We start from the raw sequence: 15,456 nt of genomic DNA, 5'->3' as shown, positions 1-15,456 counted from the left end.
GTGCATAATGCCGTCCGTGATTGCAGATTTCAAAGACGCGACGAGATAACCATCACCTCGAGTTCTTTCGAACAGTTTTGTTCAGCCTTTGTTTTCAAATTTCGAAGTTACTTCGCTCTCCTTGTGCTAAGGTTTAATTCAGCACGTTATCCGCTTAAATGTTTCTCATATACAATGCATAATCTGTCCTTAATATGTCTACGTGAGGATCACTCTGAGTCGGACATTGCAATTGCAACAGTATTAAATTCTACACGTACTCTGGGGCCATATACAAACTTTAGGAAGGTCGGAAATATTTCTATCAAAATTATGCAAGGTATTTTTATAACTTAAAAACCGTGAAAAATCTTATTGATGTATAAGAATCTAAGGATCAGACACTACATGACTAAAAATATACAATCTGTGAAGATTGTCTCACTGTTAAGCAAATTGTAGAATACATTTATAAAGCAACTAAGTTATGTAAATTATTATTGCTGTGTCGAATAACCGATGAAAAGTGAGTGAGTGAAAGAATCAAATGTAATTGAATCTTTATGACTTTATATCTCAGCCTTTCAATGTTTCCCTAGCCTTTCCCCTTTGAACGGTTTTCTGCATTAGAGTCAAAACGGAGCGATTGAAAATTTGATGATTTAGTACATTTCGCACAAGCACGAAGTGTGTAAGACCAAGAGAGGTCGAAGTGACGTTTCGGGATGTTTTTATTATACACTTAGAAACATTGTATGCATTTCCTTTGAGATCGAAGATCTGATGATTCCTTGTGGACAATGTCTGCATATTGCTTATCACAGCAACAGCTAATCAGCTTCTAGCGTTCCAAATTATGATTCTGAGCAGAAGCATTGTATCACGCTCAAGATTTGAAAGCAGATCGTGGACGCTTCATCTGTTCTATAGTTTAATAGATACAGCTTCCATAAGAAATTATAAATAAATCGAAATACATGAAACAACTTAGAGATGTTATTCAAAAGTCTTCTTCTCTTCGTTGTCTGTAATAAACTACACGAAAGTATTTTCAAATCAACAGATTTTATGTGCTCCTATAAAGAAAATAATAAAATCGTAAACTGTACATGACATTCAGACTAACACATTGGCGCAGTACACGTTTCCCATAACCACCATACATTCCAGGTTGTAAAAAAAAAAAGTATATTTCTTTTAATGTGCCTGTTGGAAATATTTAATTAAACAGATTAGGGTTCATTACCGATTTCATTAAAAGAGCAGTGCTACTTCATATCCCGACAAAATGCAATATTTTAAAACATCAGGTAATTTATCAGGGTGTCCCGTAAATGTTGCGACAAACTTCTGGGGTAGGTAGGGCACATCATAAGGATTAAGAACTGCATAGAAACTCATGCTCAGAAACGTCACTGTACGTCGCCAGGTGCTGTACAGGAGAGTGCTTGTGGAAAGCGAGGATTGCCTCATTCGAGCGGTAGGTACCGTAGAAAGAGTATGCAACACTATACGAACGGAGAACTTGCAGACATGCACTTAGTCTATGGAATAGCTGAGGTTAATGGACGAGCTCCTGCATGCATTGATCAAGAACGCCTTCACAACAGACATCTAACACCACCACAGTTTGTTTGCACGTCTGCATCAAAATTTGTGCAACTGCGGGTCATTAAAAAGTGGCAGCACAAGCGAGGGCAGGCCACGATCGACTCCTTCGGTCTTTATGGAAGAAAGTGTGTTAGATACAGTGTAGAGTAATCCAAAGACCAGCATATGTACCATTACCTCTCAATTAAGAATATCTCATATCAGTGTCCAGCGTGTCTTGACCGCCGAGTCCTTCCACGCCTTTCGTCTGCAAAGACTTTAGTTCCTGCTCCCCGATGACCATCCTGAACGTGTGCAATTCACACAGTGGTTTCTGCAAGAAAGTGCCCGTAGTGTTAATTTCTCATATTTTGTGTTGTTAACGGATGAGGCCACATTCAGTAGGGATGGCGTATTCAATCACCACAATCAGCATTTGTGGCAAGACTCGCCTGCGCAGCTGCTACAATAAAAAAAAGGTGTGTTTGACCATGTCCAGCAATCAATGTTTCGTCGGTATCCAGGTATGTTTGGCGTCCGATGGTGCAAACTTCGAGGATCTGTTGTAACATTCGAGCTGTCGTACATCATTTGTATTCATGTCCAATAAATGTTTCAAATTAATCACTCTCTTGTTTCTTTTCCTATCTTCTACCTCTGCTACAACTTACCCCTGACATTTCCGGGCAAGGGTTCCTATGCAATTCTTAATCTTTATGATGTGTCCTACCTCCCCCAGAAGTTTGTCGCAACATTTACGGGGCACCCTGTATAATTGGAATTAGAAAAAGGAAATATTACTGGACTTAAAGAAGCTAAACGGCCGAACCTCAGAACTTCTTGATTGCTATGTCCGATCTGCGGCAATATTACCGACATTGAACTGTCTGTAGCGGAAGTTCTGCTGTCAATGGCTCTCAACCAGTCTATGAGTATTACTCCCAGAATGTCTGAGGCATTTTTACAGTCCATCTCTTTCTGAAAATAGCTAATAATTTGGACCACTTTCGTATAAGCGTGTCGCGCCAAAACTACCTGAAGCTAACATTCTACTTCGTCTAACCGTCTCACTTCTGACTGAGAATTTAGAGAAAGCCGTTGAGTTGATTGAGCTGCAATTTATAAGCATAACACAATTTGTTGGCATAAAAGTTTTCTTTAATAGTAGCAGCTTATAACCAATGTGTGTGACACGAATTAAATACATAACGAATATATTTAAAAAACTGAATTAAATTTTCTTACCTCAAAAACATTATCGTCATTAGTACGGATATAATATCAGCACGCCAAACTTCGCTAAGGCTTACCTTGTTACACGCTTCAGGGTTGTTTCAGGTGTAGGGACACTATTTTTTAAAAATACAGTACTAAGATCCTAAACGTTTAGAAAATAGTTCCCGCTATGTTTGCAGGTGTTTCTCCAGCCAGTATGATCATTTCTTTCTCCAAGTGAAAACTTTCGAGACATTATTGTGCTCTGTTAAGAAAAGTACATTTCTCTTCAACTCTTCTCGAAGTGAAGATGAACGGATACTTTATGATGATAAATACCTTGCGAGTAGATTAGGATTTATTATATAAACAGGAATGACAACACATGGAACTTCAGTACCAAATCAGATTTAAATGCATGACCAGGTATGATGTTCATTAGACGTGCTCCAAGGTCATTTATTCTGCTCTCAAAACTGATAATTAAATTCTGAAAACTGATCATTAAATTCTCAAAACTGATCGAACATACATGCGAGTGCGTTTTGTCATGCGAGCGTGTTTTTTGTTTCTTCAAAATACGATAACCTTTCTGACAACTACTATGTTATACCTTATAATCCGCATACCACTAATGCCTTGACGTACTTTAGTAATTTAAATTAAATTAACTTCAAAATTTTGCCCATTAATTACTTTGTCTCTGGTAAAACTGCATTGCTAATTTGCATTCTTTGCTAATTTTCATGCATTTTTTTGACTTAAAGTTGACAGACGTTTTTTAAAGGAAAACACGTTCATAATAAAAACATTACTATACAAGGTATTTCTCTAGCCTTCCCAGCAGGCCTTCGTGGTGTAGTGATATGCACGCTCAGCGCAAATGAGAGGTCCGTATTTTGATTCCCGGCGAAGTCGTTGCTAATTTTTCATCTTGCCTGCTTCCAAAAATACCTAATGTCTCTACAGTGGCGCCCGAACTAAAAGGGTGTTGGATGATGATTCTCCACACCCAGGATTTGGTGATTGGGTCCCCTAAAAAAACCCCAGTCTCCCTTTAAAATGGGGAGTATATAAGTTATTTCTCTCCCCCTTCCTAGCGGGCCTTCGTGGTGTAATGGTCTGCATGCTCAGCGCGTTATTAAGAGGTCCGTGGTTCGATTCCAGGCGAAGGCGTGGCCAATTTTTCATCTTGCCTGCTCTCAAAAATACCTAATGTCTCTACAACTGAATAAATTTATAAAAGTTACTTGAACCCATTTTTTCCGTTTGTAAATATATATAGTAAAGCAGCAAGATTTTGTCAGAATCGTGTTTAGATTTAAATGGAATAATTTGAATGATTTACCGTGCATATAAATTTTCACCATTATCTAACGAAGAGACAGAAGGGCAACACAGTAAATGAAGCAAATTCGCTATTGGTGATAGAAAAATGATGACTTAGCAGAGATGAAGAATTCTTTTATTTATAAATAGATATGAGAATAATGTTTATTATATTTAGGAAATTCTATAAGGATGCGGAAAATAACGAGATGAAAACACTAGCACAAATAAATGTTGTATTATTTACATATTAATTTATTATTATTAAAATTATTACAATTTCTATAGCGGAAGTATGCATATCTTGTAAAAATAGCATGCGACACTGACATCTGAGTTTGAAACTATAAGTATGCACTGATTTTCTTAGAGTTAGCCGGACTGTGCGTAGGCTCATATCCTACGGTCTAAACATTTAATTAGCTCATTCTGTAAAATTGCTTATTCCTTTAGCTGACAACTTGTCATTTTTTTCCTTTACCCATGCCGTCAATAAAGGGTGTCCCAAAAAATTCACACAAGAAGTAATTTTGATAGAAAACACAGGGTTAGGCTTAAAAATTATAATTCTTTTATTGATTCATAAGTGTACACTATAGAGTTGTGTATGCAACAGTATGTCGAGCCAATGGCCTTCATGCCTTTGTTGGCACAAACGCACTCCTTTGTTGAAATTCTCCATTACCGTTTTCCATAAATGTGACTGAATTTTATTGATACAGAGTTCAATACCCCCCTCCAAGATGTGGTTGATCGAGGGCTTGTCGGCATAAATCTTAGACTTCGAAAACCAGATATAAAAAAGTCCAACGACGTTAAATCGGGGGATCTGTGTGGCCAGATCACCAAAAAGGTAAATTGTATGACCAGAAAATGATTCAAGTAGTAATTATATTGTTCCTTGGGCTGTATGGCATGTGGGACCGTCTTGTTAAAAGTCACATGTCGTCCACATCTATATCTTGCAATTTAAGCATAAAAATCTGGATTGTCATGTTACGATAGCTAACACCATTAAATGCCTTACAAGCTGCATTTTCAAAGAATTGTTCTATGCCCAGTCTGTACCAAACAGTGACATGCTGTGGATGTATTTGTCTCTCAATATTTACTCATGGATTTCCTGAATCATAAATGCAAACATTTTGTCGATTAACCTAGCCAAAAAGATGGAAATTAGTGTCATCACTAAAAAGGATTTTATTTCACAAATCAGTATCCATTTCTTGTTATTCCATAATCCATTCAACGAACTCCCTTCGGTGTGCATGGACAGTAGGCTTCAGTTCCCCTTCTTAAATCATTTCACCATTCACTCACTGAACATTTGTTTGCACGCCCCCAGCACTCGTCTTGAGCCAAATATGCACCTAAGTGTGTTATTTGGACCAAGTTTATTTCGTCAGCAGGGCTACCTGGCCAATATCTTAACTGCCCCGGTGGATCAGCTGCCTCGCTGTCGGTGGAAAGAAAGTAGGCTTCATCAATTCTTGAATGAGTTGAACTTTGTAAGCATGAAGATGCGGCAACAATATGCTGCAAATGGGTGGTGTCCAGGGCCATCAATTCGGTACCGTGGTCAAGAAATTTCCGGTTCTTGACCACGATACCGAACTGATGAACCTGGACTTTCAGCAACACTATCACGATCTTCGATGTTTTATGTTCTGAACGACATGTTGAAAGGTGGCCAGAATGTTTAAGATCACTAACATCCAGTGTTTCTAAATTTTTAATTAATCTCTTCAGAGCTGATAATGTTAAATCACTGTTCCGACCGTATTTTGCAGGAAAATTGCGAACTATATCTCGTAAACCTTCATTATTTTTAAAATATTGCTCAACAATGAAAACGCGTTGTTGTTTCGTGTAGCGCTCTTTTTTTTGTTTCGGTTGGCAACACTTTATTGCACAAATAGCACAAAACACAAATCTTGAGTGAATTTTGGGACACCCTCTACAACTCTCTCCCCTGTTTGGACTCTCGATTTCTCTTTTTTCCAAATCGCCACATCTTTCTTTTCCCTGCTAGATATATGAAAGGTATTAGGGTTTATACAAACTTCCGTTTTGATAATCTTCATATTTCTTATTTTATTAATTTCATATTTTATTAATATTTCTCATTTTATTAATTTCATATTTTATTAATATTTCTCATTTTATTAATTTCATATACTTTAATTTATGTGCGCGGTGTCCCATCAAGATCACTCACATTCTGCACAGTCAGATTCCTCGCTTGAAATGCATAAAAATTGTCCAAAGAACTGTACTTCTATGACCCATAGATTTCAAAATAAACGTGAAAGAAAAGTGTGACGTCATATCCGGTGCATGGAAAAAAATCTTTATTATTAACATGAACGGCTCCCGCATGCAAGCCTCAATATGCGCGGTGGACATTTTGAACATTTTCGTATGTAGACAGATGCAAATACCGATGTTCTTATTTTTTCCCCTTGCACCGGACACGATGTCATACTTTTACTTGTCATTTATCTCGAAAACTATGAATCGCACAGGTAGTGTTCTTTGGACATTTTTCATGTATTCCAAGCGAAGAATCTGGCTGTGCAAAGTTTGAGCAGTCTTGATAGAGCAACCTGTGTAATAGATCTGTAACGCCATTAGGAATAATTGTAGCAGGAAAGGTGAGAAAAGTGGGACTGCTTTCCCCGAGATTCGAACTCCGGACCTTCCGACTGCTAGATGGTTCGTGCTTTTCAGTTACACTACAAAGGCACGTGTTAAGGAGTAAGAAAATTCATACATTCTTCCCCTCTTAAAAGGCGAATGGGGAGAATGCGATCCGATTGCCAAATCCTCCTGTTGATTTTGTAGTCTTGTCCATGTCATGGAAGAATGGTTGTCAGAGCCTCAAGGATGTTGGACTTCTGCTTTCATCCCAGTTTAGAAGAAGAGCATCCCGGGGTTGGTCCGAGGGTCTTCCCCCCCTCTCCCCTTCCACCAAACCACACGAGAGAACTTTTGACTCACCATAGATTTAGACTCGCCGTGCCGTAAAGACTCTATACATTTACAAACATCCAGGCCTTCTCCGAGATTCGAAACCGGGGCTCAAAATCCTCCTGGTGGTGACGAATTATCATCCATTGCAGTTTTTTTAATTCTAAAACAACTTGTAGAAGCAGTAGAATTGCTTGGAACAGAAGAGAACATTTTACAGTGCCTTCACTGGGACTTGAACTCCTTACCTTCTGACTGCTAGCCGGACGTACTTTCCAGTTAGAGTACGAAGGCAAATGGTAAAAATGAGAAAAATCTTACCAACCTCCTTCTATTCTAACGTTTATAATGAATTATACTTATCATGTACAATAATAAGTCACATACATTATTAATTTTATGCCTAAATTGATAGCAAACTTATTTCTATTTCATTCTGCAACCTTTATAATAAATAATCTTAACTACAAAGAACAATGCAACGGTAGTTACAAAGACATCAACAACTCACAGGCCTGATCACTATATGACAAAATTAAAATTCCGAAATCTTTACATAATTTTCTTTTTAGCAGGATCTAGGTTGTATCTAATGCAAATGATATTTTTAATAAATGAAGTTCTGACAACATCTGGGAGATAAACGCTTCATTTCAAACATAAGAATGGTCACTCCCAAGTTATATTTTTTCTTAGATTTAGAAATGCTAGCTTTGAATTTTGAACTTGTGGATCTTAGCTCACTGACCAGAACCAGTCTTAGAAGAGAGAAAAAAAAGGCGTGTTGATATGTGAGTATATTCACCCCTTTTTACCTCGTGCTCCGAATCTGTAAATCATCCATGAAGGTCGTATTCCAGACACGGATGATCGCTTACTTATTCAAAAAGGCTATTTATAAAAATAACCGACTTTCTTTGTGACGGATGCAATTTTCTCTACACACTAGCTCAAGACGTAGTTTGTTTTTGTACTAAAAGGTTTGGTGAAAGCGGTCAGATTATTAACTTACCTGCTTTGAAGCTTTGTCCACGATATTTATCGCTATTTCGTCGCCACTCCTTCTGACCTACCACAGTAGAACAATAATCACTAAGTGTACAGGGAAGTAATCAATCTGATTTATCCGATAACTCATTTCTTTATAGTTGATCTAATAACATATGATAATTTCAAGTAAAATTTTATATTACTTTATCCTTAAGCATATAATGATCTGTTAGTAAGACTATTAAATGTATACGTGATATAGTGCAATTTTTCTAAATCACAATTTTGGGAATCTTTGGTTTTCCATATAAAATTGCTAGGATTTAGGAAGAAATTCAGTAAGTTGTTATCTATATGTAAATTTATGGTTTACTAGATAATTCATACCTCTAGAACCACCTGTTAGAATAAGCGTTCCAATTTTTAGACCTCTGTAAGGTTAACGTATTGAGAAACTGTGGGATAAAGTATTAAAATATATTTAATAACCATAGAACTTTGAATATTCTTAAGATACAAGTCGTTTTACACCAGTGTCATTTCATTTTATTTAAATCATCCTGAGCTCTAATAAGTTTCTTAAGTGTGTTCTAATTTTCAGTTTATTTAAGTACTTTCAAAATCTCAGAACACTTTATTTCAACGGATAATATTCAAAGACACTTCTGCTAATTTTATTAGGAAATTAAATCTTTCATTAAATCGTTGAAGTTCTACAGATTTTTGTCGTTATATATGTGAGATATATTTAACGAAGTCGAAATTTTGCAATTTTGAATAGGGATACATCAGATACCCTAAGTCGACGATACTGTCAGATATCCATTTTTGGCTTATTTCCTTATTGTACGCGTCAGCGCCCATTAGCGGCTGAGGGGTAAAGGGGTAAGAAAACTTATATTCATCCCAAGTTCGAACTTTGGCAAATGAGCTGGTGTAATCAAAATGTTTCTCAGAAAACTCCTGAAATTTTAACGGCAAAGTAAACGTGTAAACAAACGCTAGAAAACAGCGTCTATTTTCTGCAGCGTTTCTCTAGCGGACGATCTAAAAAAAAAAAAAAAAAAAAGTGCTCACAGCTCAACCGTTAGATCGAGTTTCGGCAGATTTTTGCATGGACATAACTTTTTCCCTAGTCCCCGAATTATTTTTATAAATTTTGGCATGTAATTCTTTCATGTATGTTTTGTACTGTTTATATTTTAATTAAATTTATTTTTTTAGATGTACAAAGTTTATTTCAAAGTTAAATTTCTGTTACAATTTTCAGCTAGCAGGTAAAACCAACGCTCCACTGTTTTTGCAGTTTCTTGAAGTGCAACGAAAATGCGACCTAGTTTTCGTTAAAAACTCCTCCATGAAATCTTTCATCTCTTTAGGCTTCGCTGCTTTGCCGTATTCAAATAAATTCATAAATAAACAAATTTTACTAAACGCCTTTAAAAATAAGATATATTAAATATGAAATCTTATTCAGTCACTGTTATAGGCTAGTGATCTGATTTCTAACTTTCTCTTTTTAGGTTCCTGCCTTGGGCGTGTTTAGCACTGGCGATAGGTCTAGTCGCTACGTACGATCAGCCTTCACCATTCAACATTGACTACTCTCCAGAATGCGCTTTGGTCCTCAAACAAAGTAAAGGTGCTCCTTTCAAGAAGCGTTCCCTAGATGCTGGTCTCAGCTACATCTCAGAATTCGTACCCAGGTGCTTTTTAATTTCACTCAATTTCTTAAATTAAAATTGATTAAATCTTGAGAAATATATCTGAGCAATATAATAAATGAAGAAGCATTGAAATATGCTTTAATTGCAACATGATTTATACCTGCTTTGTAACTTATATCATTAGACAGTAGTTTCTAGCCTTTCTCACTGGATGAAATAAAGCTAAATTTCATTTGAAAAAAAAATTGGTTTCAATGTAATCACTGAACTCATTGAATAAATGTTACTCATAAACTCAGGACTATTACTGAATTGAATCGTATACTCATGGTAAGCATGATATGTATGTATCAGAACGGAAAGTTCTTAGCCTATTTAATCATAGATTATTAAGGTTTGCAGGGTTTTAAAACTGAACTAAAGGAACTTACTTCAGACTAGGCGAATTAATGACTATTTGAAAATTAAAGCTCATTGTAAAAATATAACAGATATAGCAACTCGTTGACAAATGAGCAACTATCTTAAAATTATAAATGGGGCTTTGGCCCTTTCCTTGCGCAGCCAATATGGCTCTCGACCTAGAACGAAGATGAAACCATGCAGAATTGTTTACCATTCCAGCGAATCCTAGCACTTGAAGTACCTAGCATTTTCCACAGAGATTATAAAAACTAAGATGAGGACTTATTGGATATTTTTAATCATTATATTTTAAATGTACCAACAAAAAACATGATAAATTCTCCAAGAAATAAAATTTGATCCAGGATTTTCGATTTTTTAATAGAAGAGAATATAACTTGGAAGTTGAATTTAAGGATATTCTGAGCAGCTCTATCACTAGAAGAAAAAACAAAATCAGTGATGATATATTATCGAATAATATATCTGCATAACTGAAATTACCAATTAGATATCTGGCATTTTGTAAGTAACTTAAGCCACTGATGATTGCCGTTCATTTTCTAGGCTATTTTTATTTCAATTATAAATAAATATAAGTGAAGGTCAGAGCTAATTAATTTATCTTGTATGTTGGCAGGTTTGTAATTAATGGTTTGATATAACCTTCTAAACAATCCTCTGAAACAAGTAAGAAATTAAGACACAATAACACGCCGAATAAGTACCAATTCACAAGTCAAACAACAAAAATCAGCGTTAATTTTTAAAATTTTCACAGGACTAGTTTCGATGGTTTTACCAAACCACCATCCTCAGCTGCAAAACCGCAAATGAACAAGATAGGAAATAATGATTACATAAGCATCAATAATCTAATCATTATTTCCTATCTTGTTCATTTGCGGTTTTGCAGCTGAGGATGGTGGTTCGGTAAAACCATCGAAATTAGTCCTGTGAAAATTTTGAAAAGTAAGAAATTGTCAAACTAATTTAAAAATAGAGGGGTTTTCTCGGAAGATTAATAATGGGAAAAGAAAGGCACAAGACTTTTGGATTCCGTATTCCTTCTCGCTAAGTATCCTTCTCGTTAAGGTTTGGGAGGAACTAGTTATAATTTCGTTCTTTACGCATTGGTATTCAAGGCACCATCGATCTTACTAGAAATTATTCATGAAGCCTTTCGTATGTAGCTAAAATGAACGAAAATAGAAAATATTACCAGTAACTATACTGATATAGTAATTAATACTGCCTCTTACATGCCGGCTTAATCTTAAGTTAACTTCTTTAAACCAACTCAACTGGATGAGAATTTTAATTGTTTATGTTTCAATGTTTTATTATAATTAATTACCATTTACTACTTTTTTAAATATGACATTTGCTTTTTATTTTTATGTAATATCTAATTACGTTTGACATATTTATGCCCATTTTCACAAATTTTACTGAATGTACAAGGAAGCCTGAATATAATATTATAACGGCTAAGACAATCAGAATACAAGGAAGACGCGCAACACTTAAATTAACAGAAGATCATTGTATAAAACAACAAACTTTTAATTAGTTACTAAAGCAAAGTTGCTATAAATACCTTTGCGGTAGTTTGCTGTAAAAAAGAATATAAAAGAAATAAAATTTTTAAAATACTGAATTTCAGTAATTTTACAATTTCGAAACGTGTAAAGTTACGAGAGGCTTCTTTGAAGAAGGGGGCAGAATTTTATTATGCGAATTTTAAGTTGTAATTACGTCCCGTATACGGTATTCTATCTTGAAATTCTGAGTATACGGCTTTTCATTTGAACCAACACTGCCATAGGTTAAGATTGCTCTAATTTTTTGTATAACATTAATCTTAACCTGGAAGAAAGGCAAGCATTGAATTTTGTGATATGATTGCAAGCTGGAGCATCATTCAATATTCTTTTGCTCGTAAACATTTCTTACTCTCAAACTGAAAGATTTATAATAAGCTTTCACTTTCAGCACTATTATTATCCAGATCTTCACATTTAATACCTGCGAACTTTAACTATGGGAATAGTTTGGAGGTGCAGAAATTGTTCAGCTATCAAACGACAGGCATCAAATATCTCATATGAAATACATAAATTCAATACCTATTATGAATTTTGTCTAACTGTAAGTTACAAATTAATGATCGCTATTTATACTGGTATTATTTGTATTTTTGGCCATTGAATCACTTAAAAGGTTTTGGTTGCAATGCGAGACAGCGCAGAATTGTCTGAAGAAAACACAGATGCCGACATTGATTCCAAATGAAAGTTTTTGTGTGTTTCTTGTAATAAAGTGTGCTGTTATAAACCAAACAAGAGTTTAATATTTGCCCGATTATTACAAGCGAATATTTGCTTAATTTTAGAAATTAGTTTAGCTATAGCAGAAACATTTTCTTTAAAATACGGCTTAGAAGCGCAAAAAATTGTTTAGAATGTTTACAGCGTCATGACTGTACAAAATGAAGAATACCACTGTTCGATTGCTTGTTACTTTTATAATCAGTGTTTTTCTTTCACTTTTAAAGCATTTCCTTATTTCATAATTTCTTTCCCATAGCTGGCAAAATGAAAATATTGATCAAACTTGCATACGCTACGAAGATATCAACCGGGCATTACATGAAGCTCGAAGGAAATTCGGTAAGTTTCAATGAATCTCTTTCAATGAATCTTCTTGAAAAAGAAGTTTTTTAAAAACATGTTTCAATAAATATTACTGTGTTACCCTTTAATGTAACTGACACATATTTCAAACGCTGTATAATATAGCCTTCGATTGAAAAATTTCGTATTCTACTTGTTTGTAGTACCTTGTCGCCTCAAAAACAAAATCTAACATTAATGATAAAATTCTGTAGTAACACGTGTATACTGTAATCCACGCATTTTTTAAAAATTTGATAGAACAATAATATTGATAATAATATTTTCATATTTTACTACTTTTTAATTTCAGAACAATGAAATAATATTAGAAGTTTTAAAATTGAAATACCTTTCGAGTTGAGTATTAATTTCAATCAACATCAAAAACTTATTTTAACGGAAGTTAGCAGTAGGTGTTTTTTTATTTTTATTTACGAAAAAAATCGAAGCCATTTTGTGTAGTTTCAGTTTTAGCAACGAACTGGAAATATTTTCATTTCAGTTTTTAGTTTACGTATTATAGGTTTACACGAGTAAATATTACTTATTCTAAAACAAATTCATTCCTACTTTATTTACTTACTTATTCATATACCCTATCATGATCAAACATTGTACATGAACGAAAGCGTGAACGAGAACATCTTATGATGCTTTTCAATTAGTAGCACCAACAGAGAATGACCCCAAATTGTTATGCCGATTAGTTTATATTGTAGTCAGTTATGGTGATATCCATTATTTAAAAGACGCTAAGACTTACTTGCTGTTTTAATTTAAGTAAAAATAACATATATAAAAGATATATTTATTTTCAGGGTATTTTTACATATCTTTCCAAATCTCTTTCCATTCCAAATCTTTGAGAATTTTATAGTTCACCGTGTATTGCATTTATTACAATTATATTTACGTACCCTTGAACACACTGCTCCGAATATATTTACATATTTGAAATATATGTTATTATTCTTATTTGTCGCTGTTATTCGTTGTTATGGACTTCAAATTTATTAGCATGTGCATTCAAAAGTTTGCTTATCCATTTGAACTTTCCGTGGTATTTACAACTGTCAATCACATTACTGATTTCAAACCCGCTTTTAATACATTCCTTGTTTGAATCGCAAGAGCATTTGGATTCAATTCTCAGTTTGAAACCAGCAAAAGTCTCGTGAGAAATTTGTAGTTTTACTAACAGTTTTAACTTAAATACTATTCATACATGTGTCTATTTCTCTTTTCTCTTGGTTTACGTCCTATACATTATCTCTTAAACCAGGTAGTTATGAAAGTTAAGAACACATGAAGGAATTTAAAAGGTCTGCAGGTTAACTGGACCTTGTGTTTACCGAATACATGCTCGTACTCTTGGAAACTTATTGCTAGTGGTATGGGTCAGAAGTCGTATTATCTATTATCCTCGCTTGCTGTGTTAATAATTTACTTTAAGTGCTTAATTGGTAGAAAAATAACCAGGTGCAAAATGTGAAATAAATTTGTTTATTTAAATTGTAATCTTCAATAAGACAAGTCGTCTCAATATTCGTAACTCATTCTTAATGTGTTATTTTTGTATTGAATTTTGTAAATTGTACCATCTGGTTTGATGCCTTCTAAGAATAGTTTAATAGTAGAATTGTACCCTTCTCGGGTATTATTACTTATCGGGAAATACCTTTCGTTATGAAAAAAGTCAGATGTTTTAGCGATTTCGAAGTTCTCTTTCTGCAACGGTATAAACTAGAATTTGAGAGGAAAAAAATTGCAAGTTTCAAAGATTTTTTTTTTTTTTTTTTTGTGAGGGGATTCGGAGTAGTGTAAGCGTGAGACGATCTTTTGAATTATCAATTTCCTTTTCTTTTCTTTTTTCTTCCTCTTTCAAAACGCTATTGATTTGCTACTTAGTATAACTGGCAGTGAAGAAATATTTTGGTTGTGCTACCACACTAAGTTCTCTTCAGTGAAATTTGTTTTAGAAGAAAAAAGTGTCATAGTGGAAAAAAGTTTCGAATCAAGGAGCCAGCCTATGATTCCTCCAAGTTTGAAAATTTTCACTGCGTACATGCTGGTAGCTGTTGTTGTGCAATTCCTATTACAAATTACTGGTTATTTATTTGAAGTTTCAGTTTGTTCTCAAGTTCCTGAGGTTGATTTCATAATAAACCGATTAATTACGTAAGGCTTAATTTATTTGATTATGGTAAAATAGACGATCACTATCCTATTCTCTTTTACTTCCTTTTTCTTAAAGAAGTCGAAAATATAAACCGCAGAACTTGCACATTGCGTTATAATTTTAATCAATAAAACTATTTATATAATTTTTAACATATAATTATTTCAGTATATTCTTTGAGTGATGCAACGTAGATATGGGAGAAGGAGGTGTGCGGTTTCGTGAGAATATCGGGTGATATCTTTCACTGTCGAGAATGGAAAACGAAAAGGGGTCACTCTTTTTTTCGGATAAGAAGGGAACATTTTTAAGGGGACTAATACACCTTAAAACACAGTAGTTTCAAATGTTATAAAAGCTATATATTAAATATGGAATTAAATTATCAAACAGAATGTTTTAAATCGTGTGTTCAAGGTGGAAACATGACGTGAACGCATAACAAATTTGTCGC

At 34.5% G+C, this 15,456-nt stretch overlaps 1 protein-coding gene across 1 annotated transcript in view; it reads left to right on the top strand.

Moving 5' to 3' along the window:
- LOC118181632 (peroxidase-like) overlaps window positions 1-15,456 on the top strand; it is a 156,910-nt gene that overhangs the window by 75,517 nt on the left and 65,937 nt on the right. The window contains exons 2-3 of the mRNA XM_085820535.1: window positions 9,597-9,779; window positions 12,735-12,817. Of these exons, the coding sequence (XP_085676661.1) occupies window positions 9,597-9,779; window positions 12,735-12,817 (266 nt within the window). The remainder of the gene's footprint in view (window positions 1-9,596; window positions 9,780-12,734; window positions 12,818-15,456) is intronic.

The sequence above is a fragment of the Stegodyphus dumicola genome, chromosome 7 (genome assembly GCF_044657685.1).
Source record: "Stegodyphus dumicola isolate Sdum_Otavi_A_Nest chromosome 7, ASM4465768v1".
NCBI lineage: Eukaryota > Metazoa > Arthropoda > Arachnida > Araneae > Eresidae > Stegodyphus > Stegodyphus dumicola.
This window is presented reverse-complemented; position numbering and strand designations above follow the sequence as displayed.